At 40.4% G+C, this 22,456-nt stretch overlaps 1 protein-coding gene across 1 annotated transcript in view; it reads left to right on the forward strand.

Annotated features, from left to right (window-relative positions):
• Window positions 1-4,376: 4,376 nt before the first annotated feature.
• The window catches only part of LOC132818193 (neuroblast differentiation-associated protein AHNAK-like), a 29,515-nt gene continuing 11,435 nt past the window's right edge, over window positions 4,377-22,456 (forward strand). The window contains exons 1-5 of the mRNA XM_060828971.1: window positions 4,377-7,746; window positions 7,795-16,449; window positions 16,483-19,053; window positions 19,087-19,141; window positions 19,199-22,434. Of these exons, the coding sequence (XP_060684954.1) occupies window positions 4,633-7,746; window positions 7,795-16,449; window positions 16,483-19,053; window positions 19,087-19,141; window positions 19,199-22,434 (17,631 nt within the window). The 5' untranslated portion in view covers window positions 4,377-4,632. The remainder of the gene's footprint in view (window positions 7,747-7,794; window positions 16,450-16,482; window positions 19,054-19,086; window positions 19,142-19,198; window positions 22,435-22,456) is intronic.

The following is a 22,456-nucleotide window of genomic DNA, read 5'->3' on the forward strand; positions in this document are numbered from 1 at the left end:
TGAAGATGGTCTTAAAGAAGTAGACTGTGGGTGGGAAGGGAATGGGTTTGGGATAGAATCCAGCGCTATTCGCTTTAGCAGCTTAAAGCTAACTCACCAATGCTGGAGGGACTGATGTTGGGGTTGCACAATGGATATGAACTACAGAGGGCTCTGGGGAGCCAAAGAATGCTACAGAAATAGGGAGAGGCAAGGCCTTGCAAGAGATTTAAAAAAGGAAGAGACTTTGAAAATTGAGGTCTTGCTGAGTCAATGTATGTAGTGAGCTCAGGGTGATGGGTGAATTGGACTTGGAGAAGTTAAGACACAGTCAACAGAATTCTGGAAAGTTCAAGTTATATAGGAAGGAAGACTGCTGTGAAGGCATGGACCTGGTGATTCTACTGGTGATAATAATATAAAGAAGAGTTACAGCAGCAGATGTGATTTGGCAGTCACACAGCTGCAGATAGAAAAATAGGAGAAGGATTGGGTTTTCAGACCCTTGAGCCTATTCTGCAATTCAACTAGAGTATGCCTGATTTTCAAAATCAACACCTTTTGATCACACTTTTCCCACATTCCCTTGAAATATTTAATGGCTAGGTATTTGTCAATCTCTGTCTGAATATAGCCAATGACTGATCTTCTACAGCTTTCTGAGATCGACAACTATAGAAATTCACCAAGTTCTCAGTAAAGATGTCTTTGCTCATCTCGGCCTTAATTCTTGTTCTAAGCCAAAAGGGCAAGAAGCGATAGAAGCCAAGAAGAGATTTTGTATCTCTCCACCCTTCAGGAACTCTGCCAGTATTCCTGATGAAGGGCTTTTGCCTGAGACGTCGATTTTCCTGCTCCTCGAATGCTGCCTGAACTGCTGTGCTTTTCCAGCACCACTCTACTCTAGAATCTGGTTTCCAGCATCTGCAGCCATTATTTTTACCTTCTTGTTCTAAGACCACGTACTAGATGACCTTCCCTTCTTCACTATCCCAAGTCAGAAGATAAATCCATCTTGCATCTACCCTGTTGACACTCTAAGAATTTTTTACGTATCATTGAGAGCTCCTCTCATCCTCCTGTAATCTACAGAATACAGACTCTATCAATCTCTCAGTCTCTCCTCAAGGCATCATTGCGCAATCTCAGGAATTAATTTGGTGAACCTTATTTGCATACCCTCTGTGGCAAATGCATCCTTCTTTAGTTTAGGAGACAAAACTCTACACAAGACTCCAATGTAGTCTCACCAAAGCTCTACACAAGTGCAGCAAGATTTCTTTACTCCCATGCTCAAATCTTCCTCTAATAATGGCAAACATACCATTTGTCTTCCGACTTTCTTTGCTTTTGATGACTTATAAACAATGTCTGTCAGGTTCCTTTGTAATCAGCATTCTCAATTTCATACCATTTAATAAGTACTCTGCATCCTCCTATAAAAGTGGCCATCTTCACGTTAAATCACATTTTATTATTACCCTGTCACTCAATCTGTTCAAATTCACTTGAAGCCTTTTTTGTATTCTCTCCACAACTCACATTCCTACCTATTGTTATTGTCTCACTAGCAAATGTGGAAACATTACACTAGGTCCCCACATCTGGATAATTGATAAAGATTGTGAATGGTCTTTTGGAGATGGCAGTAGGTGGTTTTGTGGTGAAGCAGACACAATATTTATAGCTTTGAGTACCTTAACTGCAGTGCCACATTACAGCTCAAAATTGTCAATTTGTTGGGGGAACCAAAGACAGTAGTTTCAAACTTCCAAATATTTGGTTGAACAATATTTCTGTTCATCCAATAATGGATATGAAGCAAGTAGCTGTGTAAGTGCAATTACTGATGTTTTTGACATTTTGTGTGATATGCTAATGGACAGCTTGCACTTGAGAAATAAAGTAGGTGATGGTAATCATTGGTTGATCCTTGTAGAGAATCTAATCTAAAAATCCCGATGCAATAGATAGTCACTACAGATAAACTTATGGCTCCAAATGGATAGTTAAGGATGGCACTTGGCAGAAGAAGTTCCCCTAAACTGGAGGATGAAGGTGAGATCTTGTAATAACTTGTAGCATTGACCATGTTGAAGGATGTTGAGTGACCCAGAAGATAAGAATGGACCTTAGTCACAATCAAAAATGATTTCAGTTGAAATATTGATGGACAGAGGTATCAAAGATACCTTTTTTTGGAATAGTGAATTAAAGAAGATTTGAAGAGGAAGAGAGGTGATTAAAATTGTTGGAAATAGGATTAAAGGAGGACGAGGTGGCTTTCATGGATAAATCAGACTTGGAGTGTGCACAATGTAATATAATAAAAATTCTGGAGGAAGTTGCGAAGTCCGGGCTGGATGGGAGAAGTTTGAGCTGGTGAACTTGGATGACAAGTGGGAAGATGTAGGTACAGATGCACAGATGGCCTCACACCTTGTAATAGATATGCATGAATTCCTTACATTTGCAGTTAGCATTAAGCGTAGAAAGTCAGAGAAGGTGATTTAAGATGAGGATTTGGAGCAGAGAATATACTTTAGGGGTTAGCTCTGCATTCCAGAGTCACCTTAGAAAAATTATCAATTTTGGAAGACAAGTCCAGAGCCAGATAATGCTTCATCTAATCTAATCAGATCTGACAATGAATGGGTAAGCCAGTTTTAATCATTCTCGTCTCCAGTCCTTTTTACTTAATGAAGTGAAAATGAGGGCTTTACCAAGAGGTACAAACAGGGTGCAAAAGTGATTGTTTTATTTAGTTTTTTTTATTTAATGTCATACAAATTGACAAACACATGACACACTAACAGTTAACAGTAAAAAATTCCCACTAAGAAATGGGGTCCCGAAAACAAGTGCCTAAAGTCCCACTATAACCAACAGGTAAGGCAATACTTAGAACCAACAAACTAAACCACATCACAATCCTCCAAATAATAAAATGATGTGGAGGAGCTGGTGTTGGACTGGGCTGGACAAAGTTAAAAATCACACAATTCCAGGTCATGGTCCTAGCAGATTAATTTGGAAGCACTAGCATTTGGTCTGCTGCTCCTTCATCAAGTAGCTGTGGGACAGGACCACAAGACACAGAATTTATAGTAAAAGATTACAGTGTCATGCTACTGAAATGATATATTGAGCAAGGAGAAAGTGAGGACTGCAGATGCTGGAGATCAGAGCTGAAAATGTGTGGCTGGAAAGGTGCAGCAGGTCAGGCAGCATCTAAGGAGCAGGAGAATCGACGTTTCGGGCATGAGCCCTTCTTCAGGAATGAAGGAGGGCTCATGCCCAAAACGTCGATTCTCCTGCTCCTTAGATGCTGCCTGACCTGCTGCACCTTTCCAGCCACACATTTTCAGCTCTGATATATTGAGCAAACCTAGATTGCTTTTATCTTGGTTTGTTCAATCTATCATTTCAGTTGCATGACATTGTAATTTTTTTGCTACAAATTCTGTGTCTTATGATCCTGTCCCACAGCTACCTGATGAAGGAGCAGCGCTCTGAAAGCTAGTTTTTCCAAATAAACATGTTGGACTAAAACCTGGTGTTGTCTGATTTTTAACCAAATAAAAACACAGTGAACAGTCAAAAAAGTGCATAAAAGGAAACCCACATACCAGCATTCCCGGCGAAATGAACTCTCCCCAGAGATACACAAAACGCAATGCAGATGGAAACACGATTCAATCACAACCTACATGATAAGATACGAAGCAAACACAAGAGTGATCATTTTAATGGGGACATTGACATTAAAATTAATCATGAGAATATAATCAAACAGATTGGCAGCTCCTAACTATCATAATAAGCGAAGGGCCAAAGGCTACCTAGCATTGTTGAAGTTCTTCAGGGAGAAGTTATGTTTTTGGAGCATTTTATTTCTAGTCTATAACATACTGGCAAACAAGTTCAGTTTTCATTCTGCATCAGAATTATAACAGATAGGATATTACACAAGAGATGAAACTGCAGTTTATGGAAAGCTGACTTCTGCAATGAACACAAGAAAAGGACATGGAAATCAGACTGATTACAGTGTAATCAGATAATCAAAAGTAGCTCACAATGGTATTCTACAAAAATGAGTACATAAGTTTACCATTTAGACATTGAGCAAAACTCCAGGCCATTTACGAAGCAGTTAACGTTTGCATTCAAACACATGCACCATGGTTAATCACTCTACTTGTCTCTCTCTATCAATATTGCAAGCTTATAGGTTTATGTTATACAAAACCTGATGAAATAACAGTGCATACTTTTTTATAGGGAGCAGAAGAAGAGTTTTTTTCAAAACTTTATGGAAATAAAGCAAAAATAGCAAGACGTGCTTCTGAAGAAATGAGCACACCAATAGAAACACAAACGCAAGAAGCAACACAGAAGGGAAGGACAAAGGCGGCTGAAGTACCTGATGTAACTTTCTCTTGCCCCAAGTTTCCAGCTTTCAAAAAAACAAAGACATACAAACTGGACAGATCACACAGCCTATCAGAAACGGAGGAATGTGAACAACATGATGTAATTGCAACAAGCACAGATATAGAGTCCCATTTAAAAACAGCAGAAACCCCTCAAAAGCTAAAAAAACGTAGAAGAAAAATAAAACTTCCACATATTGGTGGAGGAGGAATTAAAATGGGGAAAACAGAAAACTCTGAGCAAGGAAGACAAGAACCGTCACCAGGCAGCAAGGAGTCATCAACTTTGAAATATGAGAAATTCAAAACACATGCAGATAGTATGCCACAAAGCACAAATGGCACCACAAAAACAACAATAAAGCAATCTGATTCAAAGCTGGAGAATCAGAACAATGCAATGGAACCGGACAATATTAATATAGACTCCAAACTGAAAATGCCAAAACTGAAAATAGCAAAATTTATCCTTTCAGAACCAATTCAACCCACAATTGATATTGAAACAAAATTACCAGATGAACAATCACACTTGCCAACATCAGCTACAAACATGGAACAGCAGAAAATTGAAATTGATGATTCAAAAAAAGACAGTAACACACAATCAGGTATTCTGACCAATGCTTCAGAAGGTAAAATGAAAACAGGCAGTGGACTATCCGAACCTAAGTTACAAGTAAGGAAGGAATATGATAAAATAACTGTCCAACAAAGGCAACAGGTTGTCTCACATGAAGAACCTAGTAGCGGACATGTAAAAGCTGATGTTATATTGCCATTAGATGAGGAACAAAAATCAAGTACGAGCAAACAGGTTGCTGAGAAACCTCTTCCAAAATCTGAGAAAAAAACAAAGAAATCCAAGACAGATAAGCAAGGAAAAATCAGAAAAACCAAAACTAAGGAAGACAAAGATAAGGCTTCTGGGCAAGAAAGTAAGTCTTCAACACTTGCAATAGATGTTAGCTTAATGAAGATTGATGCCAAAGGTACAAACACTGATAGAGATATCACAGAACAAGGAGGAGAAGTGCTACCAGGCAGGTTACTGGGTAATCTCACAACAACATTCACTGAGCCAGAAGAGGCAGACTCAACCTTGGAGAACAACAAAAGGCAGCAGGCAATTGAAAGTTCGGGCATGAAATATCAAGCACTTCAGAGGGAGCAAGAATGTGATTCATATCCACCAAAAACTGAGGAAAATATGGAAATTGATGTTAAAGGGGGAAAAATAAAACTGCCCAAATTCAAAACTACCAAATTTGGATTTTCCACTCCCGATATAAAAGCTCCAAAAGTGGACCAGGATGTCAATCTCCCCAAAGTTAATGTCTCACTAGAGAAACCTGAGGGGGATATCAAAGTACCGAGTGTTGATGTCACTGCAGGCAAGATAGAAAGTGAACTTAGTCTTGGGAAGATCGACATCAAAGGCCTTGATCTCGGTCGAAAACAGGCTGAAGTGGGAAAACCAAAATTCGATGTTGAAATGCCAAAACGGAAAGGGAAGTTGGATGTCGATGTGTCCATGCCTAAAACTGAAATTGATGTTTCAGCTCCAGGAATGCTTGTGGACATTAAACCTCCATCAGATGACATGGATGTGCCAGCAGTTGATGTCAATTTAGATTCAGCAGATCTAAAGTTGAAAGGCGAGGGTGCAAAGTTAAAAATGCCATACATGAAAATGCCATCATTTGGTATTTCTCTTCCAAAGTTCAAAGGACCTGAAGTTGATGTGAATGTGAGCAAAGCAGATGTTGATATTTCAGTAGATAAACCTGAAATAGACGTTAAATGTCCTAAAATTGACGTAGAAACACCAAAACTAGAAGGTGATCTGCCGGCACCGGATGTTGACATTGAAGTTAAAGGTGGTAAAATGAAACTGCCCAAATTCAAACCTCCAAAATTTGGATTGTCCACTCCCGATATAAAAGCTCCAAAAGTGGACGTAGATATAAATCTCCCGAAAGCTGATGTCTCACTCGAGAAACCTGATGTGGATATCAAAGTACCGACTGTTGATATCACGGCAGGCAAGATGGAAGGTGATCTTAGTCTTGGGAAGATTGACATCAAAGGTCCTGATGTCGGTCTAAAACTGCCTGAAGTGGACAAACCAAAAGTCGATGTTGAAATGCCAAAAGTGAAAGGGAAGTTGGATGTCGATGTGTCCGTGCCTCAACCTGAAATTGATGTTTCAGCTCCAGGAATGTCTGTGGACATTAAACCTCCATCAGCTGATATTGATGTGCCAGCAGTTGATGTCGATTTAGATTCAGCAGATCTGAAGTTGAAAGGTGAGGGAGCAAAGTACAAAATGCCATCCATGAAAATACCATCATTTGGTATTTCTCCTCCAAAGTTCAAAGGACCGGATGTTGATGTGAATGTGAGCAAGCCAGATGTTGATATTACAGTTGAAAAACCAGAGATCGACATTAAAGGTCCTAAAATTGATGTAAAAACACCAAAACTAGAAGGTGATCTGCAGGCACCGGATGTTGACATTGAAGTTAAAGGTGGTAAAATGAAACTGCCCAAATTCAAACCTCCAAAATTTGGACTTTCCACTCCCGATATAAAAGCTCCAAAGGTGGACCTAGATATAAATCTCCCGAAAGCTGATGTCTCACTAGAGAAACCTGATATGCATATCAAAGTACCGACTGTTGATATCACGGCAGGCAAGATGGAAGGTGATCTTAGTCTTGGGAAGATTGACATCAAAGGTCCTGATGTCGGTCTAAAACTGCCTGAAGTGGACAAACCAAAAGTCGATGCTGAAATGCCAAAAGTGAAAGGGAAGTTGGATGTTGATGTGTCCGTGCCTCAACCTGAAATAGATGTTTCAGCTCCAGGAATGTCTGTGGACATTAAACCTCCATCAGCTGATATTGATGTGCCAGCAGTTGATGTTGATTTAGATTCAGCAGATCTGAAGTTGAAAGGTGAGGGAGCAAAGTTCAAAATGCCATCCATGAAAATACCATCATTTGGTATTTCTCTTCCAAAGTTCAAAGGACCGGATGTTGATGTGAATGTGAGCAAGCCAGATGTTGATATTACAGTTGAAAAACCAGATATAGACATTAAAGGTCCTAAAATTGATGTAAAAACACCAAAACTAGAAAGTGATCTGCAGGCACCGGATGTTGACATTGAAGTTAAAGGTGGTAAAATGAAACTGCCCAAATTCAAAACTCCCAAATTCGGATTGTCCACTCCTGATATAAAAGCTCCAAATGTGGACTTAGACATGAATCTTCCCACAGCTGAAATCTCACTCGAGAAACCTGATGTGGATATTAAAGTACCGAGTGTTGATGTCTCAGCAGGCAAGATGGAAGGTGATCTTAGTGTAGGGAAGATTGACATCAAAGGTCCTGATGTCGGTCTAAAACTGCCTGAAGTGGAAAGACCAAAAGTCGATGTTGAAATGCCAAAAGTGAAAGGGAAGTTGGATGTCGATGTGTCCCTGCCTAAAACTGAAATTGATGTTTCAGCTCCAGGAATGTCTGTGGACATTAAACCTCCATCAGCTGACATTGATGTGCCAGCAGTTGATGTTGATTTAGATTCAGCAGATCTGAAGTTGAAAGGTGAGGGAGCAAATTTCAAAATGCCATCCATGAAAATACCATCATTTGGTATTTCTCTTCCAAAGTTCAAAGGGCCTGAAATTAATGTGAGTACGAGCAAGCCAGATGTTGATATTTCAGTTGAAAAACCAGAGATCGACATTAAAGGTCCTAAAATTGATGTAAAAGCACCAAACCTAGAAGGTGATCTGCAGGCACCGGATGTTGACATTGAAGTTCAAGATGGAAAAATGAAACTGCCCAAATTCAAACCTCCAAAATTTGGATTTTCAACTCCCGATATGAAAGCTCCAAAAGTGGACCTAGATATAAATCTCCCGAAAGCTCTAGTCTCACTAGAAAAACCTGACGTGGATATCAAAGTACCAAGTGTTGACGTCACTGCAGGCAAGATGGAAGGTGATCTTAGTGTAGGGAAGATTGACATCAAAGGTCCTGATGTCGGTCTAAAACTGCCTGAAGTGGACAAACCAAAAGTCGATGTTGAAATGCCAAAAGTGAAAGGGATGTTGGATGTCGATGTGTCCATGCCTCAAACTGAAATTGATGTTTCAGCTCCAGGAATGTCTGTGGACATTAAACCTCCATCAGCTGACATTGATGTGCCAGCAGCTGATGTCGATTTAGCCTCAGAAGATCTGAATTTGAAAGGTGAGGGAGCAAAGTTCAAAATGCCATCCATGAAAATACCATCATTTGGTATTTCTCTTCCAAAGTTCAAAGGACCGGACGTTGATGTGAATGTGAGCAAGCCAGATGTTGATATTACAGTGGAAAAACCAGATATAGACATTAAAGGTCCTAAAATTGATGTAAAAACACCAAAACTTGAAGGTGATCTACAGGCACTGGATGTTGACATTGAAGTTACAGGTGGTAAAATGAAAATGCCCAAATTCAAAGCTCCAAAATTTGGATTTCCCACTCCCGATATAAAAGCTCCAAAAGTGGACGTAGATATAAATCTCCCGAAAGCTGATGTCTCACTAGAGAAACCTGACATTGATATCAAAGTACCGAGTGTTGACGTCTCTGCAGGCAAGATGGAAGGTGATCTTAGTGTAGGGAAGATCGACATCAAAGGTCCTGATATCGGTCTAAAACTGCCTGAAGTGAAAAAACCAAAAGTTGACGTTGAAATGCCAAAAGTGAAAGGGAAGTTGGATGTCGATGTGTCCCTGCCTCAACCTGAAATTGATGTTTCAGCTCCAGGAATGTCTGTGGACATTAAACCTCCATCAGCTGACATTGATGTGCCAGCAGTTGATGTTGATTTAGATTCAGCAGATCTGAAGTTGAAAGGTGAGGGAGCAAAGTTCAAAATGCCATCCATGAAATTACCATCATTTGGTATTTCTCTTCCAAAGTTCAAAGGACCTGATGTTGATGTGAATGTGAGCAAGCCAGATGTTGATATTACAGTTGAAAAACCAGAGATAGACATTAAAGGTCCTAAAATTGATGTAAAAACACCAAAACTAGAAGGTGATCTGCAGGCACCGGATGTTGACATTGAAGTTAAAGGTGGTAAAATGAAAATGCCCAAATTCAAAGCTCCAAAATTTGGATTTCCCACTCCCGATATAAAAGCTCCAAAAGTGGACCTAGATATAAATCTCCCGAAAGCTGATGTCTCATTAGAGAAACCTGACGTTGATATCAAAGTACCGAGTGTTGACGTCTCAGCAGGCAAGATGGAAGGTGATCTTAGTGTAGGGAAGATCGACATCAAAGGTCCTGATGTCGGTCTAAAACTGCCTGAAGTGAAAAAACCAAAAGTCGATGTTGAAATGCCAAAAGTGAAAGGGAAGTTGGATGTCGATGTGTCCGTGCCTCAACCTGAAATTGATGTTTCAGCTCCAGGAATGTCTGTGGACATTAAACCTCCATCAGCTGACATTGATGTGCCAGCAGTTGATGTTGATTTAGATTCAGCAGATCTGAAGTTGAAAGGTGAGGGAGCAAAGTTCAAAATGCCATCCATGAAATTACCATCATTTGGTATTTCTCTTCCAAAGTTCAAAGGACCGGATGTTGATGTGAATGTGAGCAAGCCAGATGTTGATATTACAGTTGAAAAACCAGATATAGACATTAAAGGTCCTAAAATGGATTTAAAAACACCAAAACTAGAAGGTGATCTGCGGGAACCGGATGTTGACATTGAAGTTAAAGGTGGTAAAATGAAAATGCCCAAATTCAAAGCTCCAAAATTTGGATTTTCCACTCCCGATATAAAAGCTCCAAAAGTGGACCTAGATATAAATCTCCCGAAAGCTGATGTCTCACTAGAGAAACCTGACGTGGATATCAAAGTACCAAGTGTTGACGTCACTGCAGGCAAGATGGAAGGTGATCTTAGTGTAGGGAAGATTGACATTCAAGGTCCTGATATCGGTCTAAAATTGCCTGAAGTGGACAAACCAAAAGTCGATGTTGAAATGCCAAAAGTGAAAGGGATGTTGGATGTCGATGTGTCCCTGCCTCAACCTGAAATTGATGTTTCAGCTCCAGGAATGTCAGTGGACATTAAACCTCCATCAGCTGACTTTGATGTGCCAGCAGTTGATGTTGATTTAGATTCAGCAGATCTGAAGTTGAAAGGTGAGGGAGCAAAGTTCAAAATGCCATCCATGAAAATACCATCATTTGGTATTTCTCTTCCAAAGTTCAAAGGACCGGATGTTGATGTGAATGTGAGCAAGCCAGATGTTGATATTACAGTTGAAAAACCAGAGATAGACATTAAAGGTCCTAAAATTGATGTAAAAACACCAAAACTAGAAAGTGATCTGCAGGCACCGGATGTTGACATTGAAGTTAAAGGTGGTAAAATGAAACTGCCCAAATTCAAAACTCCCAAATTCGAATTGTCCACTCCCGATATAAAAGCTCCAAATGTGAACCTAGACATAAATCTTCCCAAAGCTGATGTCTCACTCGAGAAACCTGATGTGGATATCAAAGTACCGAGTGTTGATGTCTCAGCAGGCAAGATGGAAGGTGATCTTAGTCTTGGGAAGATCGGCATCAAAGGTCCTGATGTCGGTCTAAAACTGCCTGAAGTGGAAAAACCAAAAGTCGATGTTGAAATGCCAAAAGTGAAAGGGAAGTTGGATGTCGATATGTCCATGCCTAAAACTGAAATTGATGTTTCAGCTCCAGGAATGTCAGTGGACATTAAACCTCCATCAGCTGACATTGATGTGCCAGCAGTTGATGTTGATTTAGATTCAGCAGATCTGAAGTTGAAAGGTGAGGGAGCAAAGTTCAAAATGCCATCCATGAAAATACCATCATTTGGTATTTCTCTTCCAAAGTTCAAAGGACCGGATGTTGATGTGAATGTGAGCAAGCCAGATGTTGATATTACAGTTGAAAAACCAGATATAGACATTAAAGGTCCTAAAATTGATGTAAAAACACCAAAACTAGAAGGTGATCTGCAGGCACCGGATGTTGACATTGAAGTTAAAGGTGGTAAAATGAAACTGCCCAAATTCAAAGCTCCAAAATTTGGATTTTCCACTACCGATATAAAAGCTCCAAAAGTGGACCTAGATATAAATCTCCTGAAAGCTGATGTCTCACTAGAGAAACCTGAGGTTGATATCAAAGTACCGAGTGTTGACGTCTCAGCAGGTAAGATGGAAGGTGATCTTAGTCTTGGGAAGATCGACATCAAAGGTCCTGATATCGGTCTAAAACTGCCTGAAGTGAAAAAACCAAAAGTCGATGTTGAAATGCCAAAAGTGAAAGGGATGTTGGATGTCGATGTGTCCGTGCCTCAACCTGAAATTGATGTTTCAGCTCCAGGAATGTCTGTGGACATTAAACCTCCATCAGCTGATATTGATGTGCCAGCAGTTGATGTTGATTTAGATTCAGCAGATCTGAAGTTGAAAGGTGAGGGAGCAAAGTTCAAAATGCCATCCATGAAATTACCATCATTTGGTATTTCTCTTCCAAAGTTCAAAGGACCGGATGTTGATGTGAATGTGAGCAAGCCAGATGTTGATATTACAGTTGAAAAACCAGATATAGACATTAAAGGTCCTAAAATGGATTTAAAAACACCAAAACCAGAAGGTGATCTGCAGGCACCGGATGTTGACATTGAAGTTAAAGGTGGTAAAATGAAAATGCCCAAATTCAAACCTCCAAAATTTGGATTTTCCTCTCCCGATATAAAAGCTCCAAAAGTGGACCTAGATATAAATCTCCCGACAGCTGATGTCTCACTAGAGAAACCTGACGTGGATATCAAAGTACCAAGTGTTGACGTCACTGCAGGCAAGATGGAAGGTGATCTTAGTGTAGGGAAGATTGACATCAAAGGTCCTGATATCGGTCTAAAACTGCCTGAAGTGGACAAACCAAAAGTCGATGTTGAAATGCCAAAAGTGAAAGGGAAGTTGGATGTCGATGTGTCCGTGCCTCAACCTGAAATTGATGTTTCAGCTCCAGGAATGTCTGTGGACATTAAACCTCCATCAGCTGATATTGATGTGCCAGCTGTTGATGTTGATTTAGATTCAGCAGATCTGAAGTTGAAAGGTGAGGGAGCAAAGTTCAAAATGCCATCCATGAAATTACCATCATTTGGTATTTCTCTTCCAAAGTTCAAAGGACCGGATGTTGATGTGAATGTGAGCAAGCCAGATGTTGATATTACAGTTGAAAAACCAGAGATAGACATTAAAGGTCCAAAAATTGATGTAAAAACACCAAAACTAGAAAGTGATCTGCAGGCACCGGATGTTGACATTGAAGTTAAAGGTGGTAAAATGAAACTGCCCAAATTCAAAACTCCCAAATTCGAATTGTCCACTCCCGATATAAAAGCTCCAAATGTGAACCTAGACATAAATCTTCCCAAAGCTGATGTCTCACTCGAGAAACCTGATGTGGATATCAAAGTACCGAGTGTTGATGTCTCAGCAGGCAAGATGGAAGGTGATCTTAGTCTTGGGAAGATCGGCATCAAAGGTCCTGATGTCGGTCTAAAACTGCCTGAAGTGGAAAAACCAAAAGTCGATGTTGAAATGCCAAAAGTGAAAGGGAAGTTGGATGTCGATATGTCCATGCCTAAAACTGAAATAGATGTTTCAGCTCCAGGAATGTCAGTGGACATTAAACCTCCATCAGCTGACATTGATGTGCCAGCAGCTGATGTCGATTTAGATTCAGCAGATCTGAAGTTGAAAGGTAAGGGAGCAAAGTTCAAAATGCCATCCATGAAATTACCATCATTTGGTATTTCTCTTCCAAAGTTCAAAGGACCGGATGTTGATGTGAATGTGAGCGAGCCAGATGTTGATATTACAGTTGGAAAACCAGAGATAGACATTAAAGGTCCTAAAATTGATGTAAAAACATCAAAACTAGAAGGTGATCTGCAGGCACTGGATGTTGACATTGAAGTTAAAGGTGGTAAAATGAAAATGCCCAAATTCAAAGCTCCAAAATTTGGATTTTCCACTCCCGATATAAAAGCTCCAAACGTGGATCTAGATATAAATCTCCCGAAAGCTGATGTCTCACTAGAGAAACCTGACGTGGATATCAAAGTTCCGAGTGTTGACGTCTCAGCAGGCAAGATGGAAGGTGATCTTAGTGTAGGGAAGATCGACATCAAAGGTCCTGATGTCGGTCTAAAACTGCCTGAAGTGAAAAAACCAAAAGTCGATGTTGAAATGCCAAAAGTGAAAGGGAAGTTGGATGTCGATGTGTCCGTGCCTCAACCTGAAATTGATGTTTCAGCTCCAGGAATGTCAGTGGACATTAACACTCCATCAGCTGACATTGATGTGCCAGCAGTTGATGTTGATTTAGATTCAGCAGATCTGAAGTTGAAAGGTGAGGGAGCAAAGTTCAAAATGCCATCCATGAAAATACCATCATTTGGTATTTCTCTTCCAAAGTTCAAAGGACCGGATGTTGATGTGAATGTGAGCAAGCCAGATGTTGATATTTCAGTTGAAAAACCAGAGATAGACATTAAAGGTCCTAAAATTGATGTAAAAACACCAAAACTAGAAGGTGATCTGCAGGCACCGGATGTGGGCATTCAAGTTAAAGGTGGTAAAATGAAACTGCCCAAATTCAAAACACCCAAATTCAGATTGTCCACTCCCGATATAATAGCTCCAAATGTGGACCTAGATATAAATCTCCCGAAAGCTGATGTCTCATTAGAGAAACCTGACGTTGATATCAAAGTACCGAGTGTTGACGTCTCAGCAGGCAAGATGGAAGGTGATCTTAGTCTTGGGAAGATCGACATCAAAGGTCCTGATGTCGGTCTAAAACTGCCTGAAGTGAAAAAACCAAAAGTCGATGTTGAAATGCCAAAAGTGAAAGGGAAGTTGGATGTCGATGTGTCCGTGCCTCAACCTGAAATTGATGTTTCAGCTCCAGGAATGTCTGTGGACATTAAACCTCCATCAGCTGATATTGATGTGCCAGCAGTTGATGTTGATTTAGATTCAGCAGATCTGAAGTTGAAAGGTGAGGGAGCAAAGTTCAAAATGCCGTCCATGAAATTACCATCATTTGGTATTTCTCTTCCAAAGTTCAAAGGACCTGATGTTGATGTGAATGTGAGCAAGCCAGATGTTGATATTACAGTTGAAAAACCAGATATAGACATTAAAGGTCCTAAAATGGATTTAAAAACACCAAAACTAGAAGGAGATCTGCGGGCACCGGATGTTGACATTGAAGTTAAAGGTGGTAAAATGAAAATGCCCAAATTCAAACCTCCAAAATTTGGATTTCCCACTCCCGATATAAAAGCTCCAAAAGTGGACCTAGATATAAATCTCTCGAAAGCTGCTGTCTCACTAGAGAAACCTGACGTTGATATCAATGTACCGAGTGTTGACGTCTCAGCAGGTAAGATGGAAGGTGATCTTAGTCTTGGGAAGATCGACATCAAAGGTCCTGATGTCGGTCTAAAACTGCCTGAAGTGAAAAAACCAAAAGTCGATGTTGAAATGCCAAAAGTGAAAGGGATGTTGGATGTCGATGTGTCCGTGCCTCAACCTGAAATTGATGTTTCAGCTCCAGGAATGTCTGTGGACATTAAACCTCCATCAGCTGACATTGATGTGCCAGCAGTTGATGTTGATTTAGATTCAGCAGATCTGAAGTTGAAAGGTGAGGGAGCAAAGTTCAAAATGCCATCCATGAAAATACCATCATTTGGTATTTCTCTTCCAAAGTTCAAAGGACCGGATGTTGATGTGAATGTGAGCAAGCCAGATGTTGATATTACAGTTGAAAAACCAGAGATAGACATTAAAGGTCCTAAAATTGATGTAAAAACACCAAAACTAGAAGGTGATCTGCAGGCACCGGATGTTGACATTGAAGTTAAAGGTGGTAAAATGAAAATGCCCAAATTCAAAACTCCCAAATTCGAATTGTCCACTCCCGATATAAAAGCTCCAAATGTGAACCTAGACATAAATCTTCCCAAAGCTGATGTCTCACTCGAGAAACCTGATGTGGATATCAAAGTACCGAGTGTTGATGTCTCAGCAGGCAAGATGGAAGGTGATCTTAGTCTTGGGAAGATCGGCATCAAAGGTCCTGATGTCGGTCTAAAACTGGCTGAAGTGGAAAAACCAAAAGTCGATGTTAAAATGCCAAAAGTGAAAGGGAAGTTGGATGTCGATATGTCCATGCCTAAAACTGAAATAGATGTTTCAGCTCCAGGAATGTCAGTGGACATTAAACCTCCATCAGCTGACATTGATGTGCCAGCAGTTGATGTTGATTTAGATTCAGCAGATCTGAAGTTGAAAGGTGAGGGAGCAAAGTTCAAATTGCCATCCATGAAAATACCATCATTTGGTATTTCTGTTCCAAAGTTCAAAGGACCGGATGTTGATGTGAATGTGAGCAAGCCAGATGTTGATATTTCAGTTGAAAAACCAGAGATAGACATTAAAGGTCCTAAAATTGATGTAAAAACACCAAAACTAGAAGGTGATCTGCAGGCACCGGATGTGGGCATTGAAGTTAAAGGTGGTAAAATGAAACTGCCCAAATTCAAAACACCCAAATTCAGATTGTCCACTCCCGATATAAAAGCTCCAAAAGTGGACCTAGATATAAATCTCCCGAAAGCTGATGTCTCACTAGAGAAACCTGACGTTGATATCAAAGTACCTAGTGTTGACGTCTCAGCAGGCAAGATGGAAGGTGATCTTAGTCTTGGGAAGATCGACATCAAAGGTCCTGATATCGGTCTAAAACTGCCTGAAGTGGACAAACCAAAAGTCGTTGTTGAAATGCCAAAAGTGAAAGGGATGTTGGATGTCGATGTGTCCATGCCTAAAACTGAAATTGATGTTTCAGCTCCAGGAATGTCTGTGGACATTAAACCTCCATCAGCTGACATTGATGTGCCAGCAGTTGATGTTGATTTAGATTCAGCAGATCTGAAGTTGAAAGGTGAGGGAGCAAAGTTCAAAATGCCATCCATGAAAATACCATCATTTGGTATTTCTCTGCCAAAGTTCAAAGGACCGGATGTTGATGTGAATGTGAGCAAGCCAGATGTTGATATTACAGTTGAAAAACCAGATATAGACATTAAAGTTCCTAAAATGGATTTAAAAACACCAAAACTAGAAGGTGATCTGCAGGCACCGGATGTTGACATTGAAGTTAAAGGTGGTAAAATGGAAATGCCCAAATTCAAAGCTCCAAAATTTGGATTTTCCACTCCCGATATAAAAGCTTCAAAGGTGGACCTAGATATAAATCTTCCGAAAGCTGATGTCTCACTAGAGAAACCTGACATTGATATCAAAGTACCGAGTGTTGACGTCTCAGCAGGCAAGATGGAAGGTGATCTTAGTGTAGGGAAGATCGACATCAAAGGTCCTGATATCGGTCTAAAACTGCCTGAAGTGGAAAAACCAAAAGTCGATGTTGAAATGCCAAAAGTGAAAGGGAAGTTGGATGTCGATGTGTCCGTGCCTCAACCTGAAATTGATGTTTCAGCTCCAGGAATGTCAGTGGACATTAAACCTCCATCAGCTGACATTGATGTGCCAGCAGTTGATGTTGATTTAGATTCAGCAGATCTGAAGTTGAAAGGTGAGGGAGCAAAGTTCAAAATGCCATCCATGAAAATACCATCATTTGGTATATCTCTTCCAACGTTCAAAGGACCGGATGTTGATGTGAATGTGAGCAAGCCAGATGTTGATATTACAGTTGAAAAACCAGAGATAGACATTAAAGGTCCTAAAATTGATGTAAAAACACCAAAACTAGAAGGTGATCTGCAGGCACCGGATGTTGACATTGAAGTTAAAGGTGGTAAAATGAAACTGCCCAAATTCAAAACTCCCAAATTCGGATTGTCCACACCCGATATAAAAGCTCCAAAAGTGGACCTAGACATAAATCTTCCCAAAGCTGATGTCTCACTCGAGAAACCTGATGTGGATATCAAAGTACCGAGTGTTGATGTCTCAGCAGGCAAGATGGAAGGTGATCTTAGTCTTGGGAAGATCGACATCAAAAGTCCTGATGTCGGTCTAAAACTGCCGGAAGTGAAAAAACCAAAAGTCGATGTTGAAATGCCAAAAGTGAAAGGGAAGTTGGATGTCGATGTGTCCCTGCCTAAAACTGAAATTGATGTTTCAGCTCCAGGAATGTCAGTGGACATTAAACCTCCATCAGCTGACATTGATGTGCCAGCAGTTGATGTTGATTTAGATTCAGCAGATCTGAAGTTGAAAGGTGAGGGAGCAAAGTTCAAAATGCCATTCATGAAAATACCATCATTTGGTATTTCTCTTCCAAAGTTCAAAGGACCGGATGTTGATGTGAATGTGAGCAAGCCAGATGTTGATATTTCAGTTGAAAAACCAGAGATAGACATTAAAGGTCCTAAAATTGATGTAAAAACACCAAAACTAGAAGGTGATCTGCAGGCACCGGATGTGGGCATTGAAGTTAAAGGTGGTAAAATGAAACTGCCCAAATTCAAAACTCCCAAATTCAGATTGTCCACTCCCGATATAAAAGCTCCAAAAGTGGACCTAGATATAAATCTCCCGAAAGCTGATGTCTCACTAGAGAAACCTGACGTTGATATCAAAGTACCGAGTGTTGACGTCTCAGTAGGCAAGATGGAAGGTGATCTTAGTCTTGGGAAGATCGACATCAAAGGTCCTGATATCGGTCTAAAACTGCCTGAAGTGGACAAACCAAAAGTCGATGTTGAAATACCAAAAGTGAAAGGGAAGTTGGATGTCGATGTGTCCGTGCCTCAACCTGAAATTGATGTTTCAGCTCCAGGAATGTCAGTGGACATTAAACCTCCATCAGCTGATATTGATGTGCCAGCAGTTGATGTTGATTTAGTTTCAGCAGATCTGAAGTTGAAAGGTGAGGGAGCAAAGTTCAAAATGCCATCCATGAAAATACCATCATTTGGTATTTCTCTTCCAAAGTTCAAAGGACCGGATGTTGATGTGAATGTGAGCAAGCCAGATGTTGATATTTCAGTTGAAAAACCAGAGATAGACATTAAAGGTCCTAAAATTGATGTAAAAACACCAAAACTAGAAGGTGATCTGCAGGCACCGGATGTTGACATTGAAGTTAAAGGTGGTAAAATGAAAATGCCCAAATTCAAAGCTCCAAAATTTGGATTTTCCACTCCCGATATAAAAGCTCCAAACGTGGATCTAGATATAAATCTCCCAAAAGCTGATGTCTCACTAGAGAAACCTGACGTGGATATCAAAGTTCCGAGTGTTGACGTCTCAGCAGGCAAGATGGAAGGTGATCTTAGTGTAGGGAAGATCGACATCAAAGGTCCTGATATCGGTCTAAAACTGCCTGAAGTGAAAAAACCAAAAGTCGATGTTGAAATGCCAAAAGTGAAAGGGATGTTGGATGTCGATGTGTCCGTGCCTCAACCTGAAATTGATGTTTCAGCTCCAGGAATGTCTGTGGACATTAACACTCCATCAGCTGACATTGATGTGCCAGCAGTTGATGTTGATTTAGATTCAGCAGATCTGAAGTTGAAAGGTGAGGGAGCAAAGTTCAAAATGCCATCCATGAAAATACCATCATTTGGTATTTCTGTTCCAACGTTCAAAGGACCGGATGTTGATGTGAATGTGAGCAAGCCAGATGTTGATATTTCAGTTGAAAAACCAGAGATAGACATTAAAGGTCCTAAAATTGATGTAAAAACACCAAAACTAGAAGGTGATCTGCAGGCACCGGATGTGGGCATTCAAGTTAAAGGTGGTAAAATGAAACTGCCCAAATTCAAAACACCCAAATTCAGATTGTCCACTCCCGATATAAAAGCTCCAAAAGTGGACCTAGATATAAATCTCCCGAAAGCTGATGTCTCACTAGAAAAACCTGACGTTGATATCAAAGTACCTAGTGTTGACGTCTCAGCAGGCAAGATGGAAGGTGATCTTAGTCTTGGGAAGATCGACATCAAAGGTCCTGATATCGGTCTAAAACTGCCTGAAGTGGACAAACCAAAAGTCGTTGTTGAAATGCCAAAAGTGAAAGGGATGTTGGATGTCGATGTGTCCATGCCTAAAACTGAAATTGATGTTTCAGCTCCAGGAATGTCTGTGGACATTAAACCTCCATCAGCTGACATTGATGTGCCAGCAGTTGATGTTGATTTAGATTCAGCAGATCTGAAGTTGAAAGGTGAGGGAGCAAAGTTCAAAATGCCATCCATGAAAATACCATCATTTGGTATTTCTCTTCCAAAGTTCAAAGGACCGGATGTTGATGTGAATGTGAGCAAGCCAGATGTTGATATTACAGTTGAAAAACCAGAGATAGACATTAAAGTTCCTAAAATGGATTTAAAAACACCAAAACTAGAAGGTGATCTGCAGGCACCGGATGTTGACATTGAAGTTAAAGGTGGTAAAATGGAAATGCCCAAATTCAAAGCTCCAAAATTTGGATTTTCCACTCCCGATATAAAAGCTTCAAAGGTGGACCTAGATATAAATCTTCCGAAAGCTGATGTCTCACTAGAGAAACCTGACATTGATATCAAAGTACCGAGTGTTGACGTCTCAGCAGGCAAGATGGAAGGTGATCTTAGTGTAGGGAAGATCGACATCAAAGGTCCTGATATCGGTCTAAAACTGCCTGAAGTGGAAAAACCAAAAGTCGATGTTGAAATGCCAAAAGTGAAAGGGAAGTTGGATGTCGATGTGTCCGTGCCTCAACCTGAAATTGATGTTTCAGCTCCAGGAATGTCAGTGGACATTAAACCTCCATCAGCTGACATTGATGTGCCAGCAGTTGATGTTGATTTAGATTCAGCAGATCTGAAGTTGAAAGGTGAGGGAGCAAAGTTCAAAATGCCATCCATGAAAATACCATCATTTGGTATTTCTCTTCCAACGTTCAAAGGACCGGATGTTGATGTGAATGTGAGCAAGCCAGATGTTGATATTACAGTTGAAAAACCAGAGATAGACATTAAAGGTCCTAAAATTGATGTAAAAACACCAAAACTAGAAGGTGATCTGCAGGCACCGGATGTTGACATTGAAGTTAAAGGTGGTAAAATGAAACTGCCCAAATTCAAAACTCCCAAATTCGGATTGTCCACACCCGATATAAAAGCTCCAAAAGTGGACCTAGACATAAATCTTCCCAAAGCTGATGTCTCACTCGAGAAACCTGATGTGGATATCAAAGTACCGAGTGTTGATGTCTCAGCAGGCAAGATGGAAGGTGATCTTAGTCTTGGGAAGATCGACATCAAAAGTCCTGATGTCGGTCTAAAACTGCCGGAAGTGAAAAAACCAAAAGTCGATGTTGAAATGCCAAAAGTGAAAGGGAAGTTGGATGTCGATGTGTCCCTGCCTAAAACTGAAATTGATGTTTCAGCTCCAGGAATGTCAGTGGACATTAAACCTCCATCAGCTGACATTGATGTGCCAGCAGTTGATGTTGATTTAGATTCAGCAGATCTGAAGTTGAAAGGTGAGGGAGCAAAGTTCAAAATGCCATTCATGAAAATACCATCATTTGGTATTTCTCTTCCAAAGTTCAAAGGACCGGATGTTGATGTGAATGTGAGCAAGCCAGATGTTGATATTTCAGTTGAAAAACCAGAGATAGACATTAAAGGTCCTAAAATTGATGTAAAAACACCAAAACTAGAAGGTGATCTGCAGGCACCGGATGTGGGCATTGAAGTTAAAGGTGGTAAAATGAAACTGCCCAAATTCAAAACTCCCAAATTCAGATTGTCCACTCCCGATATTAAAGCTCCAAAAGTGGACCTAGATATAAATCTCCCGAAAGCTGATGTCTCACTAGAGAAACATGACGTTGATATCAAAGTACCGAGTGTTGACGTCTCAGCAGGCAAGATGGAAGGTGATCTTAGTCTTGGGAAGATCGACATCAAAGGTCCTGATATCGGTCTAAAACTGCCTGAAGTGGACAAACCAAAAGTCGTTGTTGAAATGCCAAAAGTGAAAGGGATGTTGGATGTCGATGTGTCCATGCCTAAAACTGAAATTGATGTTTCAGCTCCAGGAATGTCTGTGGACATTAAACCTCCATCAGCTGACATTGATGTGCCAGCAGTTGATGTTGATTTAGATTCAGCAGATCTGAAGTTGAAAGGTGAGGGAGCAAAGTTCAAAATGCCATCCATGAAAATACCATCATTTGGTATTTCTCTTCCAAAGTTCAAAGGACCGGATGTTGATGTGAATGTGAGCAAGCCAGATGTTGATATTACAGTTGAAAAACCAGATATAGACATTAAAGTTCCTAAAATGGATTTAAAAACACCAAAACTAGAAGGTGATCTGCAGGCACCGGATGTTGACATTGAAGTTAAAGGTGGTAAAATGGAAATGCCCAAATTCAAAGCTCCAAAATTTGGATTTTCCACTCCCGATATAAAAGCTCCAAAAGTGGACCTAGATATAAATCTTCCGAAAGCTGATGTCTCACTAGAGAAACCTGACATTGATATCAAAGTACCGAGTGTTGACGTCTCAGCAGGCAAGATGGAAGGTGATCTTAGTGTAGGGAAGATCGACATCAAAGGTCCTGATATCGGTCTAAAACTGCCTGAAGTGGAAAAACCAAAAGTCGATGTTGAAATTCCAAAAGTGAAAGGGAAGTTGGATGTCGATGTGTCCGTGCCTCAACCTGAAATTGATGTTTCAGCTCCAGGAATGTCAGTGGACATTAAACCTCCATCAGCTGACATTGATGTGCCAGCAGTTGATGTTGATTTAGATTCAGCAGATCTGAAGTTGAAAGGTGAGGGAGCAAAGTTCAAAATGCCATCCATGAAAATACCATCATTTGGTATTTCTCTTCCAACGTTCAAAGGACCGGATGTTGATGTGAATGTGAGCAAGCCAGATG

Source organism: Hemiscyllium ocellatum, chromosome 8 (genome assembly GCF_020745735.1).
Source record: "Hemiscyllium ocellatum isolate sHemOce1 chromosome 8, sHemOce1.pat.X.cur, whole genome shotgun sequence".
Lineage (NCBI taxonomy): Eukaryota > Metazoa > Chordata > Chondrichthyes > Orectolobiformes > Hemiscylliidae > Hemiscyllium > Hemiscyllium ocellatum.